Source organism: Eptesicus fuscus, chromosome 12 (assembly GCF_027574615.1).
Source record: "Eptesicus fuscus isolate TK198812 chromosome 12, DD_ASM_mEF_20220401, whole genome shotgun sequence".
NCBI lineage: Eukaryota > Metazoa > Chordata > Mammalia > Chiroptera > Vespertilionidae > Eptesicus > Eptesicus fuscus.
The window spans coordinates 48359082-48376581 of record NC_072484.1 but is presented as its reverse complement, the minus strand read 5'-3'; the positions used below and the strand labels follow the sequence as shown (position 1 = coordinate 48376581).

The 17500-nt window shown below is 40.2% G+C and overlaps 1 protein-coding gene across 1 annotated transcript in view; it reads left to right on the top strand.

Annotated features, from left to right (window-relative positions):
• The window catches only part of RTTN (rotatin), a 125106-nt gene that overhangs the window by 93193 nt on the left and 14413 nt on the right, over window positions 1–17500 (top strand). The window contains exons 39-43 of the mRNA XM_054724269.1: window positions 1755–1892; window positions 10319–10536; window positions 13725–13830; window positions 15172–15269; window positions 16632–16709. Coding sequence (XP_054580244.1) covers window positions 1755–1892; window positions 10319–10536; window positions 13725–13830; window positions 15172–15269; window positions 16632–16709 — 638 coding nt within the window. The remainder of the gene's footprint in view (window positions 1–1754; window positions 1893–10318; window positions 10537–13724; window positions 13831–15171; window positions 15270–16631; window positions 16710–17500) is intronic.

Genomic DNA, 17500 nt, shown 5'->3' with positions numbered 1-17500 from the left:
CAGCCTGGTCCCCCCCAACTCCCCTCCCCTGCCAGTCTGGTCGCCCCTAACTGTCCTCCCCTGCAGGCCTGGTCTCCTCCAACTACCCTCCCCTGCTGGCCTGGTTACCCCAACTGCCTTCCTCTGCTGGCCCGGTCACCCCTAACTGCCCTCCCTGCTGTCCTGGTCACCCCTAACTGCCCTCCCCTGCAGGCCTGCCCCTCCCCCCCCAACTGCCCTCCCTTTCTGGCCTGGTCTCTCCCCACTGCCCTCCTCTGCCGGCCTGGTCACCCCTAACTGCCCCTAACTGCCCACAACTGCCCTCTCCTGGAGGCCATCTTGTGTCTTGGAGTGATGGTCAATTTGTATATTACTCTTTTATTAGATAGGATTTAACTTCCAACTTAAATATTTTATTTGGCCCCCCTTAAGCCTGTATTGAATAAAATCAGTAAGCTTTACACTTACTCCTTTTGTGTGTAAAGTCTGGATATACAGATAGTACATCAACAGATATAATATCTGTGAAATTAATATTTAATAGGGCTCGTGATGAGAAACCATATGTCTAAACACTCTTATAGAGCTGGTAATAACAAAAAGGTAGAGAAATACCAAGGATAGTTATCCAAACTGCCTGGAGGGTGCTATTTCCAGATGCCTGGTTGATGCTGAAGAATACCAAGAAGGAAGTCCTCGGTTTGCATGGTGATGGAGTTACGATACTGGCTGCCCTCCAGCTCCCATGTGCCCAGCAGAGAGAAGGGACTAGCTGTCCTTACCTTAGAACCGTGGCTCCAAACCTTTTTTTGTCCATGCCCCACCTGGGCATCTCTAAAATCCTGATGCCCCCCTGTGACATATAATTCTTATTATTCAAAAGGTGAACTCCTATTCACATGGAGGAAGCCTAAAAGGCTATTAACTTGGTCTAAACAAGCTTTCAAAGCATGACATCCATGAAAGAGAAAAATAAAAGAACAAAAGGACAGTTGAAGTACTGAGGAAGAAATCACTAAGAAATTGTTAAAAAATAATAAGTGATATGAAAAAATAGCAAATAAAGTTTCAAAACATAATAGAGAACTGAAATGCATAATATGTCATAATATGTATTTATATACTGTATATGAGGCCCTAGAACCATAAATGCAAAAAATCCACTGTTAATAACTCATTCTCGAATTGTCCCCCTTAAAAGTCAAATTGCCTCCCTGTGGGGTGTGTGCTCCACATTCGGAGCCACTGCCCTAGAAGGTTCATTGGGCCATTGTCAGCCATAGGCAAAGCTGCAGATCCTCTTCTGTCTTTCTTGTAGGGCAGTACTCTTCTGGTTCTTCAAAGAAATTCTCTTCTCTGCCATGACCTTGGTATACACAAAGCTACTAGAGGGGAAGAGAAAACAGGAGAACCTTCACTTTTATAGAAGTAACACAAACAACGACATGTTTTTACAATGTGCCCAATAAGAACTTCTGAAGTTATGGCTTAATATTCAGTTTGCCATGCTTCCTGATTGTTGTCGAATGTGCTTTAATAAGAGGAGATGTGCCAATGTGTGTGTATTTGTCTATAGGAAGGTGGAAGAGAGAGAGATTTAAGAAGCAATACAAAAGAGAAATTAATTGAAGTAAATTCCTGCTGAATTATGTTTGTCTCCATTTGACAAGTACATCCCTCTTATTTTAAATAATGAAGTGGCTGGTGAGTTTCGTATTTTAAAAAGTTCTTTTGTTTTGCATTAATAACTTGATATGTCTTGATTAACTTGATAGATGCAGAGTTAGCATTGGCATTTTATCAGACATGGACACATTTATTTAACCTCCTGGCCACACTCCTGAGGAAAGCAGGAACTGCCTCGCTGCCACCCATCACGACGGGCCTGGCCAAGCACTGGGCGGCAGTGGTTGGTAAGGAGCTGCTGTCACTGGCTTGGGATCTTCTGCTCGTACAAATGAAGATAATCGTTATTTACGATTTTATATAATAATGTATTCTCTAAAATTTACTTATTATGGCATGGGCCCTGAAAGAGAAACCCAGGTGCTTGCATTAAGACATTTGTAGTGTTCTTGAGCCCCCAAAGTGCATTTTAGAAAAATTGAAACACATTTCAGGGTACCAAAACACAGGTAAGAAAAGCCTGTGGCATTATGAAGATACAATATGACATGATTACAAAACAATGAGAGATTTTCTTGAGTTGACGTGAAAACTGGGCTCTTGCCTCACGGGTGTGCATTTAGTGTGAGTAAATCCCGTGTACACAGTCACATGGAGAATTCTAGTAAAAGTGTCTAATCTCAAGTCACAGGACTTTTCTTACAGCACAGAAATGTAGTTATTTTTATGTTTTCCATATAATAGTTATTGACTAGAGTAAATAAATGATTATTTTTAAACAAATGATTGATTATTTTTAAAATAACTACTGTCTTTAATTTTTCATAAAGTCTCATCTAAATTTTTGCATAGCAGGAGCCTTTTTTACATAACTGTTTATAAGTAACATTTGTGTTACTTTAAAAAAATAACCAGTTTAAAAGTCTTCATAATTGAATTTAAGTTTCCAAGTTATCACTAATTCAGTTGACTTATTTTCACATTTTATTTTATCATTTGGTCATTCTGTAAAATTAAATGGATGATATATTTTTTAACCAGAGTGTATTTCTGAAGTTAGATTTATGGGAAAATACATGTTCAACAAGAAATGGAATTGTCAGATTCCTCAATATAGGAGTTCTGAGTTTACTCTAAGGGGAATAGCATCCATTTAGAGATCATTATTTTGTTAAAAGAGATAAATATTGGAAGAGATTGACTGAGTAAGACTGAGATTCTCCATATGCATCCATGGGGTTTATTTACCACCTGAGCCACTAATAATGTAAAGCAAGGTGCTTTAAGGGGCTCACGGGGCACCTCAGCCAGCTGGTCTGCATGGTCCATCATCTGTTTTGTAAACACACTTTTACTGGAACATGGCTGCACTGAACTCGCTCCCTCACTGCCCAGGCTGCTCTCCTGCCTCAGTAGTGGTGTTGAGCAGTTGTGACAAAGGTGCATGACCCACAGAGTTTACAATATTCATTCATTGTCCAGGCCTTGGCAGAAAAAGGTTGCTGACCCTGATTTAAACCTGTTGACCTGACACTCTTTCTCTAGTAATAAAATAAAGACATTAAATTCAAAGTCTTTCTGCAAAACACACAGAGTTTTAGATAATAATGGTGCTAATCAAAAGTAACATACTACATCACAGTTAACTTTGATAATAGTGATGTTAATGAAATCATAACTAATAAAAATGATCACTGATATTCCTTGCCATGGAGTTATTTGTTTTTGTTTGCTTTTTTTCTCTATTCCATGTACACATATACATTTAAAATACCTTTTGGTCACTCAATAACTTACGTTGTCTATAATAATCTTTGCTCAAACTTTCAAACTTGACTAATATTTAAGACATTATTTACATGAACAGAATTCTCATGAAACCCCACTGCTGATTAAATTATTTTCCTTATGTTACTTAAGAACATAAAAATTTCTGTAGCCTGAAAGAAACTCACTACAGACTGATTCATTTGCCTGTCACCATAACCATTATTGCTTGTCTCATTTTCGGTTCTTATAAGTGTATTTCTAATAGCACATGATCTCACTCATCTAGGGGAAATAATGAACAACATAGACTGATGAACAAGAACAGACCCAGAAACAAGGAGGCATGGATCAGACTGTCGGGTCTCAGAGGGAGGGTAGAGGAGGGTGGGGGAAAAGGGGAGAGATCAACCAAAGGACTTGTGTGCAAGCATATGAGCCTAACCAGCGGTTAAGGACAACAGGAGTGTGGGGGCATGTGTGGAGAGGGGTGTGGGATGGGGATGGGGGGGATGAGGACAAATATGTGATACCTTAATCAATAAAGAAATTAAAATAAAATAAAAATTTTCTGTAGCCTAAATCTAGGTAGAAATTCTCGTGATTATAACTCTTACACAGGTATGAATCCAAAATAATATAAAAGTAAGACAATAAAATTATAAACCAGTGCTATCAAATTAATAAAATTAATGTAATGAAGCAAATGTTCTCTTGATTAAATTAATCAGTGCTCACAACAGGAGATGAATAATGACTGATTCAGTGTAGGTTCTTTTGAGTTGGTTTGCCTGTTCTTTCCACTCTGTTGTTTGTAGATGGGTTCATCTCACTGTTCTCTCAGAGCTACTGTGAAACCATTTTTCCTGCATCAGTCCAACACTGCATACTAAGTCTTGCTTTAAGTTGGTTGGCATCAACTTGTTTGAAAGTGGAAACACAGTCACACTTATAAGTTGGTAATCTAGATACTTTAGAGTATAGTTACATTAACGTTTTTTTCTTTTTAATTTCAGAGAGAAAGGGAGAGGGAGAGAGAGATAGAAACATCAATGATGACAGAGAATCACTGATCAGCTGCCTCCTGCATGTCCCCTACTGAGGATTGAGCCCACAACCTGGGCATGTGCCCTTGACCTGAATCAAACCTGGGGCCCTTCAGTTCGCAGGCCGACGCTCTATTCACTGAGTTAAACCATCTAGGGCTACATTAACTTTTTTTAGATTAACTCTGAAATAAAAATTAAAAAGTTAACTCTAGAGCTCAGATAAAAAGGATAAAACAAAAATTAAGGAGATTCCTTGATTCTGTATGTTGTCTTAGTACTATTCAAATTACTTTTATTTATTTTTTTTTTTCACACTTTTTTTTAATTAAGGTATTATATGTGTACATATCTTACCATTGTCCCCCTCCCCCCCAACCCCACACCCATACATGCCCTCACCCCCCAGAGTTTTGTGTCCATTGGGTATGCTTATATGCATGCATTCAAGTCCTTCGGTTGATCTCTTATCTCCCCCACCTCTCCCTAACCTTCCCCCTATAATTTGACAGTCTGTTTGATGCTTTCCTGTTCCTGTATCTATATTTTTGTTCATCAGTTTATAATGTTCTTTACTATCCATAAATGAGTGAGATCATGTGGTATTTTTCTTTCATTGACTGGCTTATTTCACTTAGCATAATGTTCTCCAATTCCATCCAGGTTGCTGCAAATGATGAGAATTCCTTCTTTTTTATGGCAGCATAGTATTCCATTGTATAGATGTACCACAGTTTTCTGATCCAGTCATCTGCTGACGGGCACCTAGGTTGTTTCCAAATCTTAGCTATTGTAAATTGTGCTGCTATGAACATAGGGGTGCATATATCCTTTCTGATTGGTGTTTCTAGTTTCTTCGGATATATTCCCAGGAGTGGGATTACTGGGTCAAATGGGAGTTCCATTTTCAGTTTTTTGAGGAAACTCCATACTGTTCTCCACAGTGGCTGCACCAGTCTGCATTCCCACCAGCAGTGCACGAGGGTTCCTTTTTCTCCGCATCCTCGCCAACACTTGTCGTTTGTTGATTTGTTGATGATAGCCATTCTGACAGGTGTGAGATGGTACCGCATTGTTGTTTTGATTTGCATCTCTCGGATAATTAGTGGCTTTGAGCATGTTTTCATGTGTCTCTTGGCCTTCCTTCTGTCTTCTTTTGAAAATATTCTGTTTAGGTCTGTTGCCCATTTTTTTATTGGATCATTTATCTTCCTTTTATTAAGTTGCATAAGCTGCCTGTAGATGTTGGAGATTAAACCTTTATCAGTGATAGTATTTGCAAATATGTTCTCCCATGCAGTGGGCTTTCTTGTTGTTTTGTTGATGGTTTCTTTTGCTGTAAAAAAGCTTTTTATTTTGATGTAGTCCCATTTGTTAATTTTCTGTTTAGCTTCCATTGCCCTAGGGGCAGTGTCAGTGAAGAAGTTCTTTTGGCATATGTCTGAGATTTTGTTGCCTGTGGATTGCTCTAGTATTTTTATGGTTTCCCGTCTTATGTTTAAGTCCTGTATCCATTTTGAGTTTATTTTTGTGTATGGTGTAAGTTGATGATCTAGTTTCATTTTTTTTGCATGTATTTGTCCAATTTTCCCAACACCATTTATTGAAAAGACTGTCTTGACTCCATTGTATGTTCATGCCTCCTTTGTCAAATATTAATTGAGCATAGTGATTTGGGTCAATATCTGGATTCTCTATTCTGTTCCATTGATCTATATGTCTGTTCTTGTGCCAGTACCAGGCTGTTTTGAGAACTGTGGCTTTGTAATACATCTTGAGGTCTGGTATTGAGATCCCTCCTACTTTATTCTTCTTTTTCAGGATTGCTGTGGCTATTCGGGGTCTTTTTATTCCAGATGAATTTTTGGAGAGTTCTTTCTATGTCTGTGAAATATGCTGTTGGTATTTTGATGGGGAGTGCATTGAATCTGTAGATTGCTTTGGGTAGTATGGACATTTTAATGATGTTGATTCTACCAATCCATGAACATGGTATGTTCTTCCATCTGTTTACGTCTTCCTCTATCTCTTTTTTCAGTATCCTGTAGTTTTCTGAGTATAAGTCTTTTACCTCCTTAGTTAAGTTTATTCCTAGGTATCTTAGTTTTTTTGGTGTGATGGTAAATGGGATTGCTTTTTTAGTCTCTCTTTCTGTAAGTTCACTATTGGTGTATAGAAATGCCATAGATTTCTTGGCGTTAATTTTGTATCCTGCTACATTGCCGAATTCATTTATTAAGTCTATTAGTTTTTTGATGGAGTCTTTTGGGTTTTTTATGTACAATATCATGTCATCTGCAAATAAGGACAGCTTTACTTCTTCTTTTCCAATTTGGATGCCTCTTATTTCTTCTTCTTATCTAATTGCAATGGCTAATACTTCCAGTACTATGTCAAACAGGAGTGGTGAGAGTGGGCATCCCTGTCTTGTTCCTGTTCTTAGGGGAAATGGTTTTAGTTTTTGCCCATTGAGTATGATGTTTGCTGTGGGTTTATCATATATAGCTTTTATTATGTTGAGGTATGATCTTTCTATTCCCACCTTGTTGAGAGTTTTTATCAAGAAAGAGTGTTGGATTTCGTCAAATGCTTTTTTCTGCATCTATTGATATGACTATGTGATTTTTTTCTCTTAATTTGTTTATGTGATGTATCACGTTTGTTGATTTGCGGATATTGTACCATCCTTGCATTCCTGGGATAAATCCTACTTGGTCATGGTGTATGATCTTTCTGATGTACTGCTGGAGCCGATTTGCTAGAATTTTGTTGAGGATTTTGGCATCTATGTTCATGAGGGATATTGGTCTGTAATTCTCTTTCATTGTGTTATCTTTATCTGGTTTTGGTATTAGGGCGATGCTGGCTTCATAGAAGGAGCCTGGAAGTGTTCCTTCCTCTTGAATTTTTTGGAATAGTCTGAGGAGGATAGGTTTTAGTTCTTCCTTGAATGTTTGGTAAAACTCTCCTGTGAAGCCGTCTGGCCCCGGGCTTTTGTTTGCCGGAAGCTTTTTGATGACTGCTTCAATTTCTTCCATAGTTACTGGCCTGGTGAGCTGTTTAGATTCTTCCTGATTGAGTTTTGGAAGGTTATATTTTTCTAGGAATATGTCCATTTCCTCCAGGTTGTCCAGTTTGTTGGAATAGAGTTGTTCGTAGTATTTTGTAACAATCCTTTGTATTTCGTCGGGGTCTGTTGTTATTTCACCACTTTCATTTCTGATTTTGTTTATTTGGGTCCTCTCTCTTTGCTTCTTGGTGAGCCTGGCTAGAGGTTCATCAATCTTGTTTATCCTTTCAAAGAACCAACTCTTGGTTTTGTTGATATTTTGTATTGTTTCTTTGGTCTCTATGTCGTTTATCTCCGCTCTGATCTTTATTATTTCCTTCCTTCTGCTTACACTGGGCTTTTCTTGTTGCTCTCTCTCTAACTCTTTGAGTTGTTGGGTTAGGTAATTTATTACCATTGTTTCTTGTTTTTTTGCAGTAGGCTTGTAGAGCTATGAACTTCCCTCTCAGGACTGCTTTCGCTGTGTCCCATAGATTTTGGATTGTTGTGTTTTCATTGTCATTTGTTGCCATGATGTTTTTTATTTCTTCCTTGATGTCTTTGGTAACCCAGTCATTGTTTAATAGCATGCTGTTTAGTCTCCATGTGTTTGATTTCTTTGGATTGTTTTTATTGTAGTTGATTTCCAGTTTTATGCCACTGTGATCTAAGAAGATACTTGATTTCTATCTTCTTGAATTTGGAGAGACTTTGCCTATGTCCTAACATATGGTCTATCTTTGAAAATGACCCATGTGCACTTGAGAAGAATGTATATTCTGTGGCTTTGGGGTGAAATGTTCTGAAGATGTCGATTAATTTCATCTGGTCTAGTGAGTCATTTAGGATTGATGTTTTTTTTGCTGATTTTTTGTTTAGAGGATTTGTCCAATGGTGATAGTAGGGTATTAGTGTCTCCTACTATGATTGTATTTCTGTCAATCTCTCCTTTGATATCTTCTAGGAGTTTTTTTTTATGTATTTGGGTGATCCTGTATTGGGTGCGTATATGTTTACAAGAGTTATTTCTTCTTGTTGGATTGCTCCCTTTAGTATTATGAAGTGGCCTTCATTATCTCTTGTTATGTCCTTCACTTTGAGATCTAATTTGTTGGATATAAGTATTGCTACCCCAGCTTTTTTTTCATTTCCATTCGCTTGGTAAACCTTTTTCCATCCCTTCACTCTCAGTCTGTATGCGTCTTTTTTTCTGAGGTGGGTTTCCTGTAGACAGCAGATATATGGGTTTTGTTTTCTTATCCAATCAGTTACCCTGTGTCTTTTGATTCGGGCATTCAAACCATTTACATTTAAAGTTATTATTGATAGGTACTTATTTGTCGCCATTTTTATTCTATACCCGTGTTCCTTCTTCACTTCCTATTTCTTTCTTTTTTTTTTTTACAGCAGATCCTTTAGCATTTCTTGCATTGCTGGTTTGGTGGTGATAAACTCCCTTAGTCCTTTTTTGTCTCTGAAGCTCCTGATTTCACCTTCAATTTTGATTGATAGCCTTGCTGGGTATAGTATTCTTGGATTCAGACCCTTCCTTTGCATGACTTTGTATATTTTATTCCATTCCCTTCTGGCCTGATGAGTTTCTGTTGAGAAATCAGTTGCTAGTCTGATGGGGGTTCCTTTGTATGTAACTTTCTGTCTCTCTCTGGCCACTTTTAAGATTCTTATTTTGTCGTTGGTATTTGCCAATTTAATTATAATGTGCCTTGGCGTAGGTCTTTTGGGGTTCATTTTGCTTGGGACTCTGTGAGCTTCTTGGATTTGTGTGGGTTTTTTCTTCCCTATATCAGGGAAGTTTTCTGTCATTATTTCTTCAAACAGGTTTTCTATTTCTTGCTCAGTTTCCATTCCTTCTGGTACCCCTATTATTCGGATGTTGTTTCGTTTCGTGTTGTCCCGAAGTTCCCTTAGGCTCTCCTCATGCTTTCTAATTTTTTTTTTCTAGAAGCTGTTCTATTTGGGTATTTTTTTCCATCTTGTCTTCTAGCTCACTTATGCGGTCCTCTGCTTCTTCTAGTCTACTCTTGATGCTTTCTATTTAGTTCTTTACAGCAGCGATGTCATTTCTCATTTCTTCTTGGCTCTTCTTCATTTCCTCTTGGTTCTTACTCATATTGTCGAATTTGTCTTCCATTCTTTTCAGCCACCTTATGACCATTTCTCTGAATTCTTTCTCTGATAGGTTGTTTGCCTCTAAATCGTTTACTTCCTTTTCTGGTGATGCCTGCTTTTCTTTCCTATGGGGGCAGTTTCTTTGTCTCCCCATGGTCTCTCTTCTCAGGATGTCTGGTTATATAGTTCTCTCTCTCTTTTTCTTGGTGCAGTGAAGAGTTCCTTTGAATCTGCGTGTTTGCGCAGATTAGGGACCGGTGTTCTGGTGCTCACAGCTGTTCAGTGTTCGCCGTTGTCGTGGAAAGTCAGGCCTCCAATAAAACCCTCCTTCCCTTGCAAGATGGCGAGGTTTCCTCCTCTGAGCCCGCAGCTCCGGGAGGGGACCCAGCCGCTGTGGGTGCTGCACGGTCAGGGGAACCCTGCCCAGCACTCCTCCACCTTCTCCTGGAGTTTAGCTGTCCCTTAGCTTGCCAACAGACACTCCCTGTGCGAATCTCAGCTGTTCTTACTCTCCGCCCCAGGACCAGGCTTAGAACACGTCTCTATTCAGCCGCCATTTTCTCCGTCTCCCAAATTACTTTTAAATAGTAGAGTTATTCTTGTGCTACTTGAACTACTGATCGCTTTACTTAATTAAAAATTAATCAGATCAGTCTGGTTCACTTTTTTTTTTTGGAGGAAATTTTAAAATATTTACATATGGTATTATTCTTTTTTCTAGATATGTTCTGCAAATGTGTGGGTTTGTCTACCACCTGCCCCTCTCTCTGCACTGCCAGCCTGCAGTTCCTTTCTATTCTCTTGACTGAAGAAGCAAAGAGGCGTCTTCGGGATAAGGATAAAACAGATTCATGCCCCAGTTCAACAGTGGCTTCACTTCTCGATAAAACTCAGGAAAACCAGAAGTCTCTAGAACGACTTAATGAAGCCATTATTCAGGTACGTGATTTTTTTATTTCTTTAAAACTTTACTCTCAGACCTGGTCAGGTGTCTCAGCTGGTTGGAGCATCATCCCATACATCAAAAGGTTGTGGGTTCGATCTCCACTCAGGGTGCATACAGGAGGCAACTGATTAATGTTTCTCCTTTCCTCTAAATCAATAAACATATCCTTGGGTGAGAATAAAAAAACAAAACAAAAACAAAACACTTTACTTTCAGTCTTCGTCTTATAAAAATATTTTTAATCATTTGATTTAAAAAGTAATTAATACTCATGACCATTGAAATAACAGAAGAGTATATAAAGTTAAATTGTTTCTTACCCAGTTCCAACCTGTAATGTTGACCAGAATATGATATAAAAATTCAGAATGAAGTATTAGTGATCTAAGTCCAGCAGTTCAACACAATAGTGTGTCATATGGCCACTGGGTATGCTTTGGGGATGAAGGTTTAATTCATAATTTATTGCTATGTTAAAAACAGTTTATATCTTTGAAAATATGTTCACCTAAGTGACGTTTGATTTTTATAAATGAATTACATGTGTTTAAGGAGGTTATGAATATAGAAGTAGGCAGACCTGTTTGTCACATGTGTGAGAAAATGTCCCCCTTCCAAGCTCTGATACCTGTTTTATCTTTTAAATTATTTTTTTTGTAATCCTAAAATATGAACCAAGGTTTTTTTTCGTCAAAAACCAAAAATCACTGTATTGTTGTTATTTTATAAATAGATTAATCACAAAAACAAGTGCTTCCTAAGTGGCACAATAGTGTGTTCAGGTAGAAGTTATTACCATACATTCCAGTATTAAGAACCCTCCTTTGCAGTAACCATGTGGCATCCTGCTTTTGTCTTCTCACTGAGAGGTAAGCAGAAGGTGCTTCCTATCCGCTGACTTGCTACCATCCCTTTACTGCTAAGCATTTGGGGACTTTTGCCCTTTTCTGCCTGAGAGCATCCTGCAGATACAGATCCTCTGGCAGGACTGCCTGTGCATAGCAGCCTTGAGCAAGCTAGAATGCAGACAGGCAGACAGAGGCAGGGAACTGCCTGGCCAGCTCAGACCTGCCTGGGAGGGGTCACGGGGCTCCTCATGGGACCTGGCTCTCTTGCCCAACCGACTATGGTTGCCTCTGAGCACTGATAAGGAACCTGATAAGGGGTCCCTTGATGTTTTCTCTTCTGTCTCTCTCCAGTAGCTCCTTCAGAAATTGGATCTCTAGGGAAAAAAAGACCTCAAAGCATTTCTCAATGTCACTTCTCAGGAGGCCACGGCTTTCCTTTAGCAATGACCCTACTCATTCCACTCAATTTTTCTTCATTTTAAAACCAAAACTGGACACTGTTCCACTGATCTCATTCTACATCAGAACACAAGGTTTTATTTCCAATGATTAATTGAGCCCGATTTTGTACCTTAAAGAATATAGTAACAGGAAACTCAAATCCACACCTTGACAAAAGTCCTCCCCCAGCTCCTACCCAAAGCATTATTGATTTTGGAACTTTGGCTCTTGTGAAGCACTTTTTTCTGGAGAGGGGGTCCTGGCTCTCACAGACTCGCTCTTCTTCAGGGAGTTTGATGACTCATGGAGCCAACATGGATTTCTTTCCCTCGATGAGGGCAGCGTGCTGACCCCTCCCCTGTTCATGCAGCATGCCAGCAACTCTGGGAGCCTTGACCACAGCCATGACTGGTCCCTCCAGCCAGTCCTGACCAGATGAATTCAGATACCTGCAGGCTGGCTGTTTTATTCCCCAGCTACTTTCTCTTGCTTGTTAGTGGTACTGTGTTTCAAGGAACTATGGTTGGACTTGTGATAAACATGGATCCACATAGGGATGATGAATCAAGTTAAAACAATGCATGAAGAAGAAATGTGTAGGAATTTGTTCAGTTTACCATGCCCTTATTTTTCTCTAAAATTTTATAATATTATAAAAGTTATTGTTTATAATCTTTTGCTGTTACCTTCTTGGTCAAGGAAAATGAGCCACAGGGTACCTCAATGATTTTCCTAATGACTAGCTAATTTTCCCCTCCATTTCTTCCAAATTACAAAATATATAAAGTATTCTATGTGGATATGGGTACATTAACCAATTATTTAAACTGTGTTTCCTAATAAATCATATTCTTTTTGTTCATGTAAACTGTAGGACATGAATATGTGATATTTGTTAAAGGGCCCAGGCTAGTTTAAGACAGTAAAAAAAGGAATTGTATCTTCATTCTATAGTTACTAGATGAGTAGTACTTTTCAGTGAGATCAATTTGGTTTTTCTCATATCACTAATATGTGCAGTTTCAATAAGTATGTGTAGAGAAGAGCAGTTTTCCTATTATTAGTGAAGATTGAGTTTATAGACAAATTAGGATTCTCATGGTTGACTATAGGGTTTACTCCAAATTATTTCATCATCCTATAATACTTCCTGCCTTTCCCCCCTTCTTCCTGGTTACACTCAGCATGATCTTTATCAAGCACCCCTAGCCCCAGCCATCTAACATCTAACCCACTGGCCAGGTAGAGACCTGCTGTGGGGGCAGCAGCCTGAGATGGCTAAGGTGGAATCACTGCCCCCTCTCTGCAGGTGCCTCCGGTCACATTGCCAAGTAGAAGCCTCAGGTGAAAGTGGAGTTGCGTCTAGTAATCATGCTGTTACTAGACGAACTCCACTTGTTGTATATTTTATGTCAAGTTATCATTTAAGCTCAATTTTAATCATGATATTCTAAAGCTGGATCATTTTGAAAATTACTGGTAGAAGGAAAAGTTATGAAATTTGAATTACCTAATATTTAGAAATCAAATTGTGAATTTCTTGATTCAGACGCTGGAATTGAACCCCTTGAAATTGTAATAAAATGTGTACATATACCCACATGAGAATAGTATCACAAAAGATTTCACCTGAATTGAGTCATGTCTTTAGAGCTAGAACACCAGTAAATGGGAAGCACAGAAGAGAGAAAAATGAGAAAATCTTCACAGGTAGCGGACAGACACATCCAGAATGTGGGCATTCTGTAATGTGACTGATCGAGTTTACTTGACTATAGGAGGGAAGCAGCACCGATGAAAAACCCTGGTGGGCGTGTGTGGGGGCTCAAGGAGAAAGGCAGGTGGCCTGTATTTAGGGGACATAACGTGCAAGTATTCTGTTATCTTCACAGTGCTACGAAGGGAAACCCTCCAAAGATGTCTTGAAGAGAGTGGCTGCGAACGTGCTGTTGTCACTGCTGGCTGTCAGTAGGAGGGCTCAGAAGCTAGCTTTGAAAGGTGGGCCGTTGGACCACCATGTGTTTTTGTGCCATATGTCAATTCAGGTTTACTGCTTGTTTGTTTTAATTTTTTATGGACTCTACATGTAAAAAAACTTACAGGGTCGCTAAAAAATAGTTAAATGTGCATTACTTTTGAAATATAAAGATTACATGTGTAGATTATTTTTTGTGCAGTGATTTCTACTCTAGAGAATATCTAAATATTATAGAGCCTTAATAAGTAACACCACTCAATCCTATCTAATAAAGAGGGAATATGCTAATTGACCCTCATGCTGTCCACAAAGATGGCGGAGCCCACAGCCAATAAGGAGGGAATATGCTAATTGACTGCACCGCCCTCAAATATGGCAGCACCCACAGCTACAAGATGGCGGCACCCAGTCCCCTCAGCCCCGCTGGGGTGGCAGGCGCAGCAAGGTGTTACCGTGCGCCTGCCTCCGAAGTTCCCCAGTCCCCTCAGCCCCCCAGCCTCCCAGGGCAAGCCCAAGGCACAGGCAGGCCTTGGATAGCGGCTGCCCAGCTGACGCCCAAGGCGCAGGCAAGCCTCAGATGGCGACTGCCCAGCCACCCAGGGCCACCCAAGGCTTAGGTAACCAGGGCCGGCTGAGGCTTGCGCTGCTGGCAGTGGCAGCAGCAGAGGTGTGATGGGGACATCACCTTCCCCTGATCACCGGGTCGCCTCCTGCCCCTGAGGGCTCCTGGACTATGAGAGGGGGCAGGCCAGGCTGAGGGACCCTTCCTCCAGTGCATGAATTTTCATGCACCGGGCCTCTAATTTTATAATAAATGTTAGTGACCACAAGTACATGTTATATACCTGAAAATAAAAAGCACACCACATAGTTTTGATGGTGATAACAATAGCACTAGATCAGTGGTCGGCAAACTCATTAGTCAACAGAGCGGCAAACAGCGGCTCACGAGCCGCAGTTTGCCAACCACTGCACTAGATGAACCTGTATTTCAATATAAGTTTCCCCTTAGTCAATTGCAGTTTCTCATCTGGAAGGAGAGAAAACTGGTCTTAGAGTTGGAGGACAGTAACAGCACCATCAAGTCCACTAATTTCACTTGTGATTTGTTACTGAAACAAATTATGCATTCCTCAGAATGTAACTGGATTTTAGGAGTATTATAATAAGTGAAAACAAGTAGGCTTTAGCATGTTAGTTTTCTTATATTTTTCCTCTGATTCATTATTCTCTCACTGAAAATACTGACATGGAGCTGTTCAGAAGTAAAATGTAATTTCTGAGAATTTGATTGATACATGTGGTGTTAGCTTCCTGGGAAATGGCATAGCCTTTCGCTAGTTCTGGTTCTTGTCTTTCAGCTGATCTTATCGACAACTGCATTGAACAGATGAAGCACATCAGTGCCCAGCTGAGCCTCGATTCCCTGAGGCCAGGGAAAGCCGCGCTCAGGAAAAAGGTGGCAGATTCTAGAACTCTGCATGCGTAGGGATTCTCTCACCAATGTCCTTGTGCTTAGAAATGACACCAACATTTGGATGAAATGAGTGTCTGATTTGGAAGGAAGGCACAGATAAATTAATGTGATTTCTACATTAGCAGGTTGTGTGTGTGTGTACATTTAAATGAAATGTATGTATTATATAGTTGTAAACATTTTGGAGTGTGCATGATAAATTTTACATACAACTGAAAGAAGATTTTCACAGTGAGCACAGGCACACTAGGAATGAGTGTACCTCACTGTGCCAGGCACTGTTCTAACCTCTTCCTGTTTACTACCCCGTGTCCACTCATGACAACACTGTCATATAACTAGTAATTGATAAAGTCAGTATTTGCCCAGATCCAGGTGGTGGGAGAGTTGACATTCCTAACCTCTGATTATTGCTTTCCATGATGTCTGAGTGTCTCTTTATAGTGTTTAGTCTGCTGGACTCAAATGGCATGTCCATATAAACTCAAAATAGCCATTGCTGTCACATAAAAACTGTTAATAATAATAACTCTGGCCGAAACCGGTTTGGCTCAGTGGATAGAGCGTCGGCCTGCGGACTCAAGGGTCCCAGGTTCGATTCCGGTCAAGGGCATGTACCTTGGTTGCGGGCACATCCCCGGTAGGGGGTGTGCAGGAGGCAGCCAATCAATGATTCTCTCTCATCATTGATGTTTCTATCTCTCTCTCCCTCTCCCTTTCTCTCTGAAATCAATAAAAATATATATTTAAAAAAATAATAATAATAATAACTCTGGCTAAAAAGATCTGCCACATAGGCTCCTTGAGAAAATGGACGTGTGTGTGTTTATGAACATATAAATATACATGTATCTATATAGCCAGGGCCAGTAGAGCATGCTTTATGTAATAACTAGTTTCTGCTGCATTTGATTAGACACTGAGAGAAAGCCATGTGTAATAGTTTTATTGATGCAGGGTGTTAGGTGTGCGCAGTTTCTTTTCCTGCCTCCTCTCCTCTCCAGTCAGAGGCCTTTACTTCGTCATGGAGAAAGTCAGCCAGCACTGATATGATTGAAAACCAGTCAGTACCTGCTTCATTTTATTGAGAGAGAGCATGGAGCTTATTATATATCTCAGTTCCTCCATGCTCGATAGAACAGAAATGGCTTTTTCATGGTGGATGCACTTCTTGAGATACGGTCACCTTTCAGAGATCATTAGCTTGTCAGTGCCAGCACAGTGATGGTGGTCAGGGCAGCGAGCACGTGGCTGCATGGTAATGGGACCAAAGGGAAGGAATGCTGTACATAAAGTGGAACACGCCCTTGTGCTCACATCCTTCAACTGCTTCCGTTTGAACAGGAGGATGGCTTTGTTAAAGACTTAAGCACCGCCATGCAGCTTCTGAGAAACTGTCTCTATCGGAATGAAGAAGGTAAAGTAAGTAGCGCTACTTCTCAGATTCTTGTAGCAGTTTAATTTCTCTATGAGATGATGTAGGCAGGAAAATGGAAAACTTTAGTTTTAGATGTATCTTTGACTGTTCTTGGAACTCCGTATTCTCAGAATCTTATTCTTCAGCACTGATGACAGTTCTTGCTTATGGCAGCACTTTAGCTTTGTCACTGAAACTTGGACTTTGGATGAGGGTTTGGTAACTGCTCAGACAGACTTGAGCCTCTTTCTGCCCTGTTATGCGTTTCACTGGCTTTTTTTCTGAGATGGAATGAATGGGGGTGCCTGTCTTCTGAGGCAGGACTTTTCAGACAGCTTTCCAGTGGAGGTGTCTGTTCACGAGGAAGAAGGTGAGTGTCTCCGCTTCTGAACAGAAAATGCTGTCCGCTGTTGCCGAGCGCGGCCCTGTCCCCCTTGTCCATCTCGGGAGGCTCTTCCCTCCAGCTCCAGGGCTCCCCCTGCACATTGACTCGGCCCCACCTGGGGACCTCTGAGATGCTGCACTCTCTCAGCGCCGATGCCGCCCCTGAAAGCCCGTCGGTGCACTGCACAGGACGCAGTGTCTCCATACCCTGGTCATAGTGATACAGCCCTCTGAAGCACTGGCTTTCTCACAGAAAATGAGTAAGACAAAGAAATTTCAAAAGCTTCCTTTAAAAATAATGTCTCATCCTCTTTTGCTTTTACTTGGGATAAAACTGGAAAGCATACAGTATTTGGAAAATGAATACCTTAAACACATAATCCTTAAGCCGTCTTAAATGATTGCTCAAGAC